This window comes from Exophiala spinifera, assembly GCF_000836115.1.
Source record: "Exophiala spinifera strain CBS 89968 unplaced genomic scaffold supercont1.9, whole genome shotgun sequence".
NCBI lineage: Eukaryota > Fungi > Ascomycota > Eurotiomycetes > Chaetothyriales > Herpotrichiellaceae > Exophiala > Exophiala spinifera.
In genome coordinates this window covers 1,217,928-1,232,250 of record NW_015622521.1, presented here as the reverse complement: position 1 = coordinate 1,232,250, position 14,323 = coordinate 1,217,928, and the positions used below count along the sequence as shown (strand labels likewise).

General features: G+C 52.3%; 7 protein-coding genes across 7 annotated transcripts; 3 read left to right on the top strand and 4 right to left on the bottom strand.

Moving 5' to 3' along the window:
- Positions 1 to 167: 167 nt before the first annotated feature.
- Positions 168 to 1,186, top strand: PV08_11468 (uncharacterized protein; the record flags this gene model as incomplete). The annotated part of the gene is made up of 3 exons (XM_016385776.1): positions 168 to 471; positions 525 to 831; positions 952 to 1,186. The coding sequence occupies 3 exons, from the start codon at positions 168 to 170 to the stop codon at positions 1,184 to 1,186; spliced, it is 846 nt and encodes a 281-aa protein (XP_016230720.1).
- Positions 1,187 to 1,274: 88 nt separating this feature from the next.
- On the bottom strand, positions 1,275 to 2,912 carry PV08_11467 (uncharacterized protein; the record flags this gene model as incomplete). The annotated part of the gene is made up of 1 exon (XM_016385775.1): positions 1,275 to 2,912. The coding sequence occupies one exon, from the start codon at positions 2,910 to 2,912 to the stop codon at positions 1,275 to 1,277; it is 1,638 nt and encodes a 545-aa protein (XP_016230719.1).
- Positions 2,913 to 3,521: 609 nt separating this feature from the next.
- Positions 3,522 to 4,763, top strand: PV08_11466 (uncharacterized protein; the record flags this gene model as incomplete). Its single annotated transcript, XM_016385774.1, has 1 exon — positions 3,522 to 4,763. The coding sequence occupies one exon, from the start codon at positions 3,522 to 3,524 to the stop codon at positions 4,761 to 4,763; it is 1,242 nt and encodes a 413-aa protein (XP_016230718.1).
- Positions 4,764 to 5,988: 1,225 nt separating this feature from the next.
- Positions 5,989 to 8,140, top strand: PV08_11465 (uncharacterized protein; the record flags this gene model as incomplete). Its single annotated transcript, XM_016385773.1, has 5 exons — positions 5,989 to 6,483; positions 6,627 to 6,761; positions 6,931 to 7,307; positions 7,424 to 7,614; positions 7,770 to 8,140. The coding sequence occupies 5 exons, from the start codon at positions 5,989 to 5,991 to the stop codon at positions 8,138 to 8,140; spliced, it is 1,569 nt and encodes a 522-aa protein (XP_016230717.1).
- Positions 8,141 to 8,676: 536 nt separating this feature from the next.
- On the bottom strand, positions 8,677 to 10,076 carry PV08_11464 (uncharacterized protein; the record flags this gene model as incomplete). The annotated part of the gene is made up of 2 exons (XM_016385772.1): positions 8,677 to 9,314; positions 9,380 to 10,076. 2 exons carry the CDS (start codon positions 10,074 to 10,076, stop codon positions 8,677 to 8,679), a joined length of 1,335 nt encoding a protein of 444 aa, XP_016230716.1.
- A 673-nt stretch (positions 10,077 to 10,749) lies between these two features.
- Positions 10,750 to 11,357, bottom strand: PV08_11463 (uncharacterized protein; the record flags this gene model as incomplete). Its single annotated transcript, XM_016385771.1, has 2 exons — positions 10,750 to 11,218; positions 11,275 to 11,357. 2 exons carry the CDS (start codon positions 11,355 to 11,357, stop codon positions 10,750 to 10,752), a joined length of 552 nt encoding a protein of 183 aa, XP_016230715.1.
- Positions 11,358 to 11,897: 540 nt separating this feature from the next.
- Positions 11,898 to 13,955, bottom strand: PV08_11462 (uncharacterized protein; the record flags this gene model as incomplete). The annotated part of the gene is made up of 4 exons (XM_016385770.1): positions 11,898 to 13,304; positions 13,354 to 13,385; positions 13,433 to 13,634; positions 13,686 to 13,955. The coding sequence occupies 4 exons, from the start codon at positions 13,953 to 13,955 to the stop codon at positions 11,898 to 11,900; spliced, it is 1,911 nt and encodes a 636-aa protein (XP_016230714.1).
- Between the last annotated feature and the right edge of the window lie 368 nt (positions 13,956 to 14,323).

Below are 14,323 nucleotides of genomic sequence, written 5' to 3'. Positions count from 1 at the left end.
AATGTAGGTGGTTATTCGCTCTGGCGGAAGTATGACGGGTGCGATGTCGCAATGAAATCTCGCAGACAGCATCCTACCGTGCATCCTCGAGGCCCGTGAAAGGGTACATAAGGTGAAGACAGACAGACTCCTCGTCCAGTCTCATCAACCTCAAACCATACACGACCATGTCATCCACACCGGTCCTACTATTACTTGGAGCCGGATCCAATCTCGGCTCAAGCATTGCCGCAGCCTTCTCACAAGCAGGATACAAAGTTGCTCTTGTCGCGCGGTCTATCGAGCCGGGTCTTCGTGAATCCGGACGCTACCATATCCGTGCCGACCTGAGTAACGGGGAATGTATCCCTCGAATCTTTGACGAAGTGACAAATACCGTTGGCACTCCAAGCGTCGTGGTCTACAATGGCAAGTTTTCCTCCTCGCCCCCTGGTCTCTCCCCTGTTCAACCCCTTCAAGCACTTGCCATCCGTCAAGGATCAGATCTACATTGCCCGTTGATGTGCTGACCACGAGCGCCGCAGCCGTACAGTACAAGCTCGACAACGAATCAGACCCATTCGCAACCTTGGCTCCGGAGACGGTACATCAATTCCGCACGACCATGGCCGTCAACGGAACCACACCGCTGATCGCCGTACATCATGCCATCCAGGCATTTCGAAAACTGCCACCCGCCGCCACCGGCGCGAAAGGGGGAACGTTCATCTTCACCGGAAACGTACTGAATCGTGTCGCCGTCCCCGACAGGTTCAGCTTCGGATGTGCAAAGGCCACATGTGCATACGGGATCAAGATGGCTTCGGTGGTGTATGCTGGAGAGGGCATTAGGTAAGTCAGAACTAAAGGAGAGCTTGGGTTAGAGCGCCTTGATCACCCAGTGGCTGAAGTAGCGGGACCTACAATGCCACGAAACAGATTCTATCGGACGCTGACACTAGTGGCCTCAAGGTTTTACTATGCCGATGAGCGGAATTCAGAAGGACTGCCTGTGATGCGAGACATTGACGGGCCGGCCGCGGGGAGAGTCTACCTGGCTCTAGCGGAGGATCCAAAACAGCGTGCGTGGAATTACACATACACCAAAGACGGTGGGTATGAGGACTTCGACGCCGGTGGATGTGGAGAGTACCTGTCGGTCAGGCAGGCGAGGACTGTTGAGTCAACGAAAGGGGGAAGAGATTGAGGTTGAGCAATGTATGTAGGTATGTAAGACTACATACACGTAGGCTGGACTTTTGATCGTGCTCGGACTGCATGTTCAATCTCGGGCTTCATGGAAACTCCGTCCAGGGCAGATTTTCAAAGTCCCAAAAGTCAGAAGAAAACAATATAGTGTTCTGCTGTATATCCATGTAAACCTGATGAAAATCAAACACCAAAAAGGCACCGAGTCGCGAACGATGCGGCGATCTTTTGTCCATACTAGCCTGTACAAAGGCCTCTTTGTTATCTGGAGACGTGACGAAAGCAATGAACTGCGACAGCTTGGGCCCCTCAGACACGCCGAGGGCCTCCCGCGCTCTTTCGACATGCAAATCAATCATGTCATCTTCCCAGCCGTACGCGCCCAACTTGATCCGGCAAAGGAGGAGGGCGGCATAACACACAGACCTCCGCGTGTAAAACGGCACCAGAGACAGGTTCATCTCGCACGCGATCTGGATCAGTCTCATGGCGTCCTCTCGCGCGCGACAGATGATCTGGACGCTGTTGGCCGTTACGGGGACGTCGTTGTGGAGCGCAAACGACCATATCTGCAGCCTCGAGCTCAGGAAAAATATCTCGACCACGTCGCTCGGCTGCGGGAACCGCTGGCGCCGGACGTCGTCGAACTGCTTGCCAAAGACATTGATTAGGCTGATTCGGGCGGACGGCTCGACTAGCCCCGCGGAGTTGGACCCGCGGGCCCCAAGAGCGTGAGTGGCGTCGACGGTGAGGTGGGAGATGTAGCATAGTTGCGAGAGCTCGTGTGGCACGGCGGGATTGTCGAGGGAATACAAGAGCGGGTAGTCTGCCACCACCGTCGCAGGGACGCCGCGTCTGCTCGCCTGGATCTGCGCCACGACGAAGCAAGCCAGCCACGTGGTTCTTCGGATCTCTTCGTCTCCGTAATGGTGGTGCTCGGTGGTCTCATTGTCGAAGCCCGCGTCGATCGCTGGCCGGTGCAGGCCAATGCTGAGACTGATCTGCGTCGCCAGGCCGCTGTATATGAATGAAGAATCGGTCTTTTGGTTGGCGAAAGGAAACGGCCACATACACAGAATCAGCAGACCTTGCACCATCTCGACCGTGCTGCTCTTGTGAGGATCGAGGACGTCTGCGATGAGACACCGGACAGGTACTTCGAATTGTGCTCGTGCCGTGTCGGCAGAGGCCACGGCGCAGATGACCCAGAAGAGCAGTGGACATCGCTCGTAAATGGCCTCGATGGATTTACAGATTCTGAATGGCAGGTACCGATGACAGCGTGTGAAGTAGATACGGAAGAGTTCGTTGACATGTGAGGCAGTTAGTTGAATATCGCCAAGATACTTGTCGGCGATGCATAAGCCTTCCAAGGCTGGATTGGTCGTGCTTGTAGACAAAATGGTTGGTTCTTCAGGCGCGATAGGAGTCGATGATCCAGCGGAGATGGGAAGTGGGTGTGGCGACGGTGCTGGTTGTTTAGGAAGTGGATCGGTGTTGTTGCCCTTTGTTGAATTTGCCGTGGCTGCGGCCAATTTTCTCAGCTCAGCAAGTTCATTCTGCATCTCTGCTAGCTTCGTTCTCTTAGCGGTGCGCCGAAACGTCCTGTCGAACGTGCAGGGCGTGCCATGTTCCCGGCACCGTGTGCAGCCCTGTGGCCCGGAGACGTCGGCGTCACAGCCGACTTTCCATTGGCGACAACGTGTGCAGGCTTTGGCCTTCATGGCGGTGGTGATTGCGAATACTGCAGTCAACGACCGAACGGCGGTAAAGAGAGAGTATGCAACATTGCGAAAAGGAACAAGGACATGGCGCGCCTCATATTTCATTTAGCGAGACGCGGGGGCAAGGTGCGACGAGGCTCCGGGCTGGAGGGGGCAGAGACCCACATCTCGGTCTGGCCCCTTGGGGTATCAACCTCCGAGGTCAACCATCATTCCGATTGCGATACTCGCAATCCATGTCTCAGAATCAACACCAGACCAGCATGACAGCTCTCGGGCAATGAGTCAATCAACCATTTCAACACGGCGGATAGATTTTAGGAACAAAGTGAAGCCGACAGCTTGTGGTCATGGACCCATGGATACTCACAGGAATTTGACTTAGAGTGGACCATGCATTCCGACAGTGTTCGCGAAAGCTGTGTGATGAGGCTGTGAATCAATCTAGTGTCCATCGCGAGGTTGATTCCTCAGATTGCACCAATAAAGAAGCAGCCAGGAGTTTCGTCTTCAGTTATCAGTCGGGGTAATATGTTCTGGGCTTCTCTCTTTCCATCCCCAGCTCAAACCCAGTGAGCCACAGCCACAACAAGACAGATATACAATACCATGGCCCTAAACGGCACAGGCGATGGACCGCACACCTTGTACGTCGCTCTACAAAGCACCGGCATCGTTGAAATCTCCTTTGACCCAAGCAAAGACCCCGACAACGCAATATCGATCGTCAACATCAATACAGACGCGGGATTCATGCCAGGATGGCTGGTCATATCCAACGACAAGGTCTACAGCATCAGTCGAACCAGTTCTTCCGGAAGTGAGAACGAGTCCGGTGGCGTCTTTGCGTTCCAGATACCCCCTGAGAAAGGTTCTCAATTGACTCGCATAGACGACAACGGCAGTTATGGCAAAGGCGGTGTCCACTGTGAAGTGAGCCCAGACGGGAAGATACTTGCAGCCGCCAACATCACTGCATCGACCATATCAATTTTCCAATTGTCAGATGATGGCACCATGGGCGAACCAACTCATGTTTTCGACTACAATAAATCGGACCCGGGCCCAAGAGAGGCTCATCCACATCAAGCGGCATTTGACCCTTCAGGGAAATTCCTCTTTGTACCTCTTCGCACCATGGACCGGGTCGACATTTACTCTGTCCAAAGTGCCCAACAGGTTGAGAAAGTGTATAGTATCGACCTGCCAGCACCAGCTGGTTGTCGACACCTCGCATTCAACCCAATCAGCCCTGCAAAGGCGTATATGTACCTCGTCAGCGAAAAGGACAACACCATTCGTGTGTACACAGTGAGCTACGATGATACCGAGTCTCCAGGGATCAAGGTAGAGCTAAAGCAAACTTTGTCGACCATGGAGAAAGACTTGGGTCCTACACTTGACGAACACAAGGATCTCGCTTCAGAAGTGGTCGTCAGCGGTGATGGGAGGTTTGTCTATGTGTCCAATCGCAACTTGACCAGAGAAGATCCAGATACGATCATCACGTACTCTGTCGACAAGGACTCAGAACATGAGAAGTCTCATCTCACGTTCATCAAAGCTCAAGAAGTACCAGGAAAACATCCTCGAGCCTTTGCCCTCTCGAATGACGAGGCAAATAAGTGGGTTGCTGTGTCAAACCAGTTTACTCAGGACATAGTCATTCTGGAAAGAGATTCGACCACAGGCCTGCTGGGAGACGTCAAGGGGAGAGTCAATTTGAAGGTGGAAGAATCCCACCAGTCTTCTCCAGAAAAGGTTGTATTCTCAAATGTTCCGAGTAAGATGAGCAGGGAAGATTTCTTGAAGAATCGCAAAGATGGACCAATGTGCGTTGTTTGGAAGTAGTTAGTAATTGTTCGTCGTAGAGAAAAGAGAAGAAGGACATCTCGGGATCGAGGAAGAGACGGATCACGCCCACCAACCTCTGTATCACGTACCGCCACCACTCACCGGCATCTCCCTTAACTACCGCGACAAGTTTGAATACAATGGAGATGCGGTCAGATGCCGCATGTGGAATAGGGATGCTTTGTCTCTATTTCATAGCAAGGGTTACGGGAACTCAAGACAGATCCACGAAGCTCAAGCTGCCATACTCAAGGTTGGGCCGAGGAGGACTCTTCTTGAGCTTGATCGCGATGCATACTACTGAAGGTCTGCTCCCGAGTATGAGGAAGGTTACCAGGGTTATCAGAAGACAGATTCGCTCAGGAAGAATGCCTTTAGCTTCTCACTCCGCAAACATATCTTCCGCTTAGCCGGGTGAGTTAGTTGAGACTCGATTGTTGACTTGTCTGAAATTGAGACTCAGTCACATTTCAAAGCACCACCAAATCCGAGATTCCAGAGGCAGCACTCATAGTGTGCTCTACCCTGGGGATAAGATATCGTATCTTATTCTCCCTCCCATCTTCACACTCAAGGGTTCTCTCACCCCTAAGCAGCCTTGATACCACCAAGGTACGCACTATCGACATCGGCTCTCGCGAATCTTTTGACGGTCAAAAGATTCACCGCATCGAAATGTCTTGTTATAAACTATGCTAAGGCCCCTCATCATCTCAAAGATATAAATCATGATGTCCTTAGACCGACAGATCAAGGAAAAGATACGAACCAACCACAGGGGACGTTTTTGCGAGAATCGCAAAGCCCAGAGATTTGGAATACGAAGTGGGATCCACCTCCACCATAATCAGCCCGCATTTTCCATCGTCCCCCATACTTTTCACGTCCTTTTTGGTCCCTTTTTCGCTTGAGATGACCCTCGTTAGGGTGTCCTCATCGACCCCACGGGGATCTAGATGCCTGGCTACCTGAAATCGACCATTATGCCAGGATGGACGGGTATATGAGCTGCAGCTCGATCCTGATCTGATACCGCATTCCCTTCCCTACCTACTCTTCTACGCCACACCTCTCCCCCAGTGACACTGATACTGACACGGTACACATCCAACACTGACTGGTCCACCTCACACCTCTCAACCTCCATGACCAAGAGACCACTGATCCACCGGTACTGAACCGCCTTTCTTGTTCTCCAGCCTGGTCGATTCAGGTCACAACCATGGGTCTCCTCCCCGCCAACCGCATCAGCGAGAACGTCAATGGCCCCCTCGCCTTCGCGTCCACGGTCATGATGCTCTCGCAGATCAATTTCGGAATGGACTTGGTGGCCTTCGCGAACACGCAGGCCATGAATGCTTTCAACGAAAAGTTCGGCCACTACAACCCGCACCTCAAACGCTACGCCGTAGACCCGTACTTTTTGTCCTTGCTCAACAGCCTCACGTACGTCGGACAGGTTTTCGGCGTCATCACTGGCGGCTGGATTACAAGACGCTATGGCCGTCGAGCGTCATTTTGGGTCATGTCATTCTGGGCGATTTTGTCGGCGATATTGCTCGTCACCGCCGAGAAGAAGGAACAGGTTCTCGTCGGGCGTATCTTGAACTACGTCTACCTCGGCCAGGAGCTTGTTACCGTTCCTGTGTTTCAAGCCGAGATTGCACCGCCCGAGATTCGAGGGATGGTGATTGGGACATTTCAATTGGGGACAATGGTGAGTCTGTCTGGTCCCCCCCCCCCCCCCCGGAGAACATACCTAGGTTACCTATTCTGGGTGTCATTCTCTCTCCCTGTCTGCCTTTATGTGTGTGTATGTGTGTATTTGCTAATGAAGCGTGATCACGTCACGTACAACAGGTCGGGTCATTCATCATGGCATGCATCACATTCGGTACAAGCAAGCTCGACGACGAATCATCGTTCCGTATCCCCTTTGGCATTTTCTTCGTCATACCGTTTGTGGTGTCGATTGGCGCATGGTTCATGAAAGAGGTAGGTGATCTAGATATACGTCTACATCTTCGTTCCCGTACGAGTTTACTTGCTTGGTTGCCGTTTCCTATACCTCCCTGCGCCCGACCCCCCTACAGTCTGCCTGGGGCTGTGCTATGCTCGGTATGCCATGCTGACAAGATTCTCCCTTTCTCTTCTCTTCTTCTAGTCCCCCCGGTGGCTCCTCGTCCGCAACCGATCCACCGAAGCTCTCGAATCTCTCACCCTCTACCGTCGAGGCAAATTCACCCCGGAGCAAATCCAAGACGAATACCGGGACCAAGTTGCCATGATCGCCGCGCTGACGAACGACAAAGGCACGTTCAAGGAGATGTGGCAGGGCACGAACCTCAAACGGTCCCTGATCGTCATCGGCGCCAACGTCAGCATCCAAATCAGCGGACAAGGCCTCTTCAGCAAATACGGCACCATCTTTCTCAAAGACCTCAACGGGCCGAACCCGTTCCAGATGTTTTTGATCAACACTTCTTTGCAGATTGTCATTGTTCTCTTGGCCCTGTACATGTTTGACAAGGTTGGAAGAAAGTAGGTTTTACCTTTTTTTTTTTTTCTCTCGCAACCATCATTCCCGTGCTCCCTCAATGAGACACCAACCACCATTACTCGGAATTTCACTGACAATACCTCAATCACTTCTACAGACTCCCACTCATCATAGGTTCAACAGTCCAATGTACGACGTACTTTGCCATCGGTGGCCTCGGCACGGTCTCCAACCCTGGCGACGGGACCAAGATCGCCATCACGGCCTTGTTTACGGTCTACTTTCTCGGTTTCGTATTTGGATGGGGACCAATCTATCATATTCTCACGTCCGAGATACCTAGTTCACGTACGTCGAAATTTCCCCTCTTCTATCCTCCTCCCTGGTCCTCTACCCTGATCTTCTATGTCCTCTCCGCTGCACTTTCCCGTTCCGCCATCTCTCCTCTGCGGCACTCCCTCTGTCCATGAAATAGTCCATTGACGGAAGCCGTCCTCCTTTAGGCATGAGAGACGTGACATACACGGTCGCAAGCGCCGTCACGGTCGTCACTCAATTCGTCGTGGCCTTCTGCATCCCGTACCTCCTCTACGCGCCGTACGCCAACCTGGGCGCCAAGATCGGGTTCATCTTCGCGCCCATCGCGTTCCTGACGCTGGTCTTTGCCATCCTCGGCGTCCCCGAGTGCCGCTCCTTCTCGCTGGAGGAGATCGATCACCTGTTCAGACAGAGGGTGCCGATCCGCCACTTCACGCGGTACAAGCACGGAGAGATCCTGACGCAGGAGGACCTGGACGCGCAGCGACCCGGAGGCGTGCAAAAGGCCGGGGAGGAAGGACCGTCGGTGGAGTTGAAGGAGGTCGCGGTGTCGTAGTTCACGAGAGAGGTGTCACGCAGTCCATCCGAGGGAGTTGCAACAAACAAACCCCCTTGAAGTCTTGAAGAAAGTGGCAAGAAAACCCACCAGAGCCCAAAAGCAATCCCACCAGACTCAAAAAAAAGTCGTCTGGGGCGAGGCAAGGCAAAGGAAGAAGAAAGCAGTGAGACAGTTTGACAAGAAGCGTTGGTTCACGTGTACGGAAAGACCGACGAGCAACAACAGTAACAAAGTATACGAGTCAGAATGCTCCGTACGTGTACGTACTGAATTGTATCGATTGAACTGTCTGTCCAGTACTCAGTACAAGCACCACGAGCGGTCACCTTCGTTGTGGTCAATCTGGCCCATGCTGAATAATTCTTCGTGTGAGACTCTTATTCTTCAATCTGTTTCTCTCAACTCCATCGAATCTCCCCTAACGTCACCTGGTTCTGAATGCTGCACTCAACGGCGCCAGAAGCAACCGGCAGCCAATATCCTTTCTGATCATGGTGCTGCGTGGCGGACTTTTGACAAACTGTCCATGCATATCAATTTTCTTCTTTCCCGGCGTTCAAGACACAGTGGCGCCACTTCGCGTGAGAGACAAAGTCGTAACACTTGCGGATTGTCGCGACTTTACCCTTCCGCTTGAGACAACCCCAACAGATCTCGTTCCCAATGCCGCTCTTCAGGAGGTCAACATATTTTTCGAATTTGCCCTTCTGCTTGCAACAAGGCAAACAGATACCTCCTTTCAAGCAAAACTCCAGCTCCTGGATTCGGTCTTCCAGTTCAGTACTGATGTGGGGTACAAAACCGCACAAATCGCACAAATTATCAGGCGGACAAGAAGTGCTGATCGCCTCCTGATCAAAATCGATGTCAGCAACGTTTCGCCACTGTGTCATCATATCATCGAAGGTGTCTTCTTTGCCGTGTTTCTGATTGTCACAGCCTGGAAACATGTGCGATGAGATCAAAACACCACTCAGACCCCCCATTATTTGGGCTAGGCGGGAACATACGGCGATGCCGATGGCCTTGCCATTGCCATCTACACTACCGAACCTGATCGGGTCCCTTGGCTCACGCCGGCAATGTACGCATTCGACAATGTATTGAAGGACGTCCAGTCCCAGCCGGGAAGCTCGGTCGATGAAAACCTTCTGCCAACTCTGAACAGTATCTAGAAAACATCAGCGGCAGTTACTGGCCTATACTGAGACAAGGCATGATGGCGTGTGCTCTTACCTGCAATGTGTTCCGGCACCAAGTCGTCCATAGCTTCTACAAGGTACCCACGAGTCTTAGAAGGTGGTGTCTCACGACAATATGTTTCGGTCGCGTGTGAGAAGAGGTCATTGTCTTCGAGAAGATACGAGATCACGATGACGTGCGCCAGGTTGATACCGAGTGGGCCCAGGGCATCTTGATCGAAAAGGCCAGTATCTGGAAAGGTAGAACGATACAAAAGTGCTTGAAACCATGGGTGGAGGCAGCGTCCGCAGTCATACTTATCACTGAAGGTGGCAAGGTTCATGAGTTGGTCCGCAGAATTCGACTTGTCGCTGTCATTATCCCCGAAGTGCAGGATTCTGCAGAACAAAGCAGTGGCATCGGGGTCGTCTTCTGGCAGCGTGATGCTCGGAGGATTTTGTTTCGAAGGTGGGAGCTGTCCTTCGGCAAAACGTCCGTCCAACATGGCTTTGAACACTGGAGAAGCATGTGTGACAAAGGTCGACGATACCAGGAGCCGAACATAAGTTCGATCGCTTGGTGTATCCTCTCTGCCGACATTCTCTTCGGTTCCTACTCCTTCCGGGTCGTATTCCTCACAATCTGACATCTTTATTGAGGCATTGTGCTCCACCCCGACTTCCAAAATCAGATCACCATCTTTATCGATGACCTCCAGATCATTCCCGGCGGCAGCCATATCCATGACCATGTGTGAGCGGAGCCGGTATCGTCGTCAGAACCGTTGAGGATAAAGGTGTCTTGAAATCGGGGATTGTGTGTTGACAAAAGACCTAAGAGGATGTTCGAGGTGATGGGAAGAAGGGAGAATTTGCAAGTTTGAAGCTGTGAGGTAAGAACCAGTGGCCGAAGGAAGGCCAGTGACCAGTGAGGTGATATTGAAGTGAAGTACTCTCGTTCGGACCGGCCTCGGATGATCCCAATCTTCATGGTGAATTCTGAAGCGTCCTTCGAGATGTAGCAGCAACTTGAACTAGATCTGAGGATTAACAGAACTGCGTGACTGAGAATCGGATTTTTGCAACATGAATGTAGCCTTGATGGTCGAGATCTTCGTTGCGAACAAGCAGTACTGGAGATATTCACAGAACAACGCGCATACACTCAGGTCCTTAGGTCCATCTTTAGTCTTCAAGTCACTGTGTCAGCTCGTAGTTTGGCGACGTTGTGTCTTCCCGCTCACATCAAGCCCTTCACTGGAACCCGACGACATGATGGTCGATATCTGAGGCAAGGGGAAAGAATCTGATGAGTTCTGTACAAAAGCAAGAGATACAGACTCCTTTTCCAACCACATACTCGCGAGCCCTGTCCCAAACCTTTTGTTTTGCATAGCTATCCATTATTTATCCCTCCTTAGTCCCCTACCAAAGCAGTGAATCGCTCTTCTTGCTGGTGCCCGCCTCCAATTCCTCGATTTGCTTCCTCAGGGCATCCGCTCTGAATGACCTGTAGGCCTGTTCGACACGCGCCCGAGTATCTGGGTTTTTTTGCAACGTCCGGCGCGCTGACCAAGTCCCCGTCAAAAGGCCGGTCTCACCTCCTAGAAACAGCCCGGCGATACCAAAGAATGTGAACGTCAACGCATCTCCCAACCGCGACGGCTGTAACAGCGGCGTCACATCCGGGATAGGCTCTTCTCTCCCATCCGCGAATCGAACATGTGTCGGCTTCTCGGTGGCGCGGAAGGCTTCGTAGAAGGCCCGTCGGTTCGCTCGAACGCGGTATGCCAAGTAACTGCCCAACCCTACGCCTACGAGGGATCCGATCACGGCGTGGGTAGAGACCTTCGAGGCGGCTCGTTTCACCACATCTCGGTCTTCGTCTCGTAGGCTGCTTGCAGTCAGTGTCTGAATCTCGACAAGGGCTTCCCTCTTGAGCTGTCTCACTCGTGCTTAAAGTGCTCTTCTGCCAATTTCTCGAGCTCTTCACCGCCGGTCCTCCTTAGTACGGCGAAGGATTGCGAAGACATTGTGGTGGAATCAAAGCCGTGTTAAAGTTGTCGGGTGGTTTCGTGGAGGAGGTTGTTTGAGACAAGGGCTTTTCCGGACACGGGAATGTTCTATCGAAGACGGGAGACTGATAGGTGAGTCGAGAAGACAGGACTGTACAGTACATTGTTTATACTCGCGGTGCGTGCAGTGTAGGAGAAGGAGAAGCTTTGACGGAGCAGAAACTACGTCATGATCATTATTGCATAACGGAAGCCCGGAACAAACTTCCCGGACCCCGAACATGCACGGTTACTACAATACAAACCAGGTACTTACCGGTGCCATAGGTGCATGAGCCGTTGTCAGCCATCAACGGAGTACGAGTACGAGGAAGCAGAGTAGAGCTCACGATACGAGTACCAGGTACCTAATTGTAGGCAACTGACACAAAACCATGTCACGTCCGCAACCTCCGCCCAACTCTTAGATATCTATGATCGAATGCCCGCGTCTCCGCGACCACATGGCACTCTTTTCCGTGCAAATGAACTCAGTCCACGCTCTAACCTTCACGGCCATCATATCGGAAAATGGGTGATGCTATGATACGTCACCGGAGTTTCTGGCCTGCTGTGCTCTGTGTCCGGGGACACTGGCGCCGGCGCCGTAGAGCACTGTGGCTGGAGAAGAGACCGTGATGATGCGAATGACGGCCCACCATTGGCACCTAGACCTCCAAACCCGGCTTCTTGCGCCATGGTTAACAACGCCTTCATCACCGCGACGACGGTTTGGACCGCCCGGGAGGAGTCGTAATTTCTTGACTGCAGCCAGACAATGTACGCGCTGCTCAACGAGTAGAACACCCGAGCCTTCGTATCTAGGGGGTCGTTGGCCGTCGGTGGTAGGGCACCATCTTCAGACAAGTCCTGTGCGAGTTCGGTACACAGAAATGCGGTAGCGAAAAGAAAATCCGGCACCAACAACGACAAGAATTTCCAACCGTTCCGACACAGTGGCCCGCCAACCTGCGTCTCGAGATACAACCTCCACTGGTGTTGCAGCATGGTCAGAGCAGCCTCGATACATGTCTTCCGTGATCTGGCGTACTGCGGCATGGTCCTCCCTGCCACCAGATATCGATGGTGAAGCGCGATTTGGCTTCTGCTGTAGACAACGCCTAGAAACATACCCTTTACGTTGCAGAACGAACCGTGCAAGTACCCTTTCTGTGACGACGGATTATTTCCGTTCATCCCCCACAGTGGTGCAACTGATTCATAGGTCTCCGTGAGCAAGTCATCCAATTTCAGCACCTCGTTCAATGGTGCCGGTCTGAGTGCATTGCATAGTTCGTTGATGCTGTTGGAAACCGAGAGGAGCCTGGTCTTGTCTGCGTGATATCGGGCAGTTGTCCTTGCCGAGAGCGGTCTCTCCGGAGGCAGCTCGACTGTGTTACTGTCAAAATCTTCATCCTCCAGATTGTGTGGCTCTGCAGTGTCGTATTGTGACCGCACAACCGTCCGTGGTAGTCCCTGCTGTGAAGTCAAGTAGATATCCCATTGGAGGATCATCAACCAAACCCTGCGTCTGGTCTCTGCCTGAAACGCTGACATGCCTGGGAAATGCGAGCCATCACGATGGTACCCTGATTTTAGAGCAATGCGTACAATAAGTCCCCAAAGTGCATATGTCGCGCTGCTTGGTTCCGTATGGTCACCAGACAAGTAGTCGGCCAGGAGATGCAGTAGCAATGTCTCGACAGTATAAGGCGGCCCCTCCAGATAATTGCCCAGTAATAAACATTGGGTGCTTCTCATATGGAATGTTGTGATTAACTGCTGAGGATCCGAAGTCGCAACCTGCAGTCTCCGTGCCTCATCTGAGGAAAATTGTTGATATTGTATGGATAGGCACATCAAGCTAAACAAGGCACCTATCCAGATGATTGAAGTTGAATCCGGATCGTTCCAGAATTGGAGATACTGCATCCATGTCAGCGATGAGGTTGGCTTCTTGAGGGGATCGATTCACCTCTTTGCGGAATGTTGGAACATGAACTATCACTACCTGCTATCAGCCGGTGTCTGTGTGGGTCCAACGGAGAACTCACTGCGTTCATTGTCTGTGTTGACAAAGGCTTCTTGTAATAGTATATCCACGGTGTCTCTTGGAGGGAGCGCTGCAAGGATTTCTGCACGGTCGACGAGCGGGACGATTCCCGACAGAGGACCTGGCATCTGTGGCTTTGTGGCCTGTCGTGCATTTTTGGATGTTTGGAGGCCATCCCCAATCATATGCTCGAGTCCGGGTATCTGCGCAACGTCAATCACCATGCGTCTAAAACGCATCGCGGCCATGCATACACTTTCCAGCAATGCTCTCCAATGTGCGTTGCCAACATATGTTACACTCGAACTGGACCACTCAATATGCCCAGCCGCGGCTGGAAGAGCTTCATCGGGTTCTCCAAATGCTTCTGTGTCTGAAATACCCTGGTACACGGATGTTGTGGGTGACAGATTGGTTACTGGAGCATTCTTTCGCATAGTCTTCTTCGCGTCGTTCAAAGCGCCCTTCAGCATCACCACCTGTTCCTCAAGCTGCTTGACTCGATCACGAGCGGCCTGTCCCATCGCTTGCCGCTCAGGCTGCAATGATGAAGATGTCGAGATTCTGCCATGAGGGTAATGGCACGTCTCGGCCAAGCCACGATGAGTACAATTATGACAGGGCTGTTTGCGATCACATCTCAATCTATGCTCATAAGACTCATGTCGCAGGCAACAAAAGAACTCGGCTTACTTCCGTTCTCTGCATAAATTGCACGACAATTGAGGTTTCTCTCTGCGCCGGCGCGCAGCCCTCAGATCCTCGACTGAAGGCTCAGCGGTCCCGCGGAGAGACACGGATGTATCCCTCATTGCCAGGGTGTTGTAGCCGATGCCTTTATGACGATGCTTGGTCACGTTATTGAGCAGTCAGCTCCATACTGCAAAGTTGA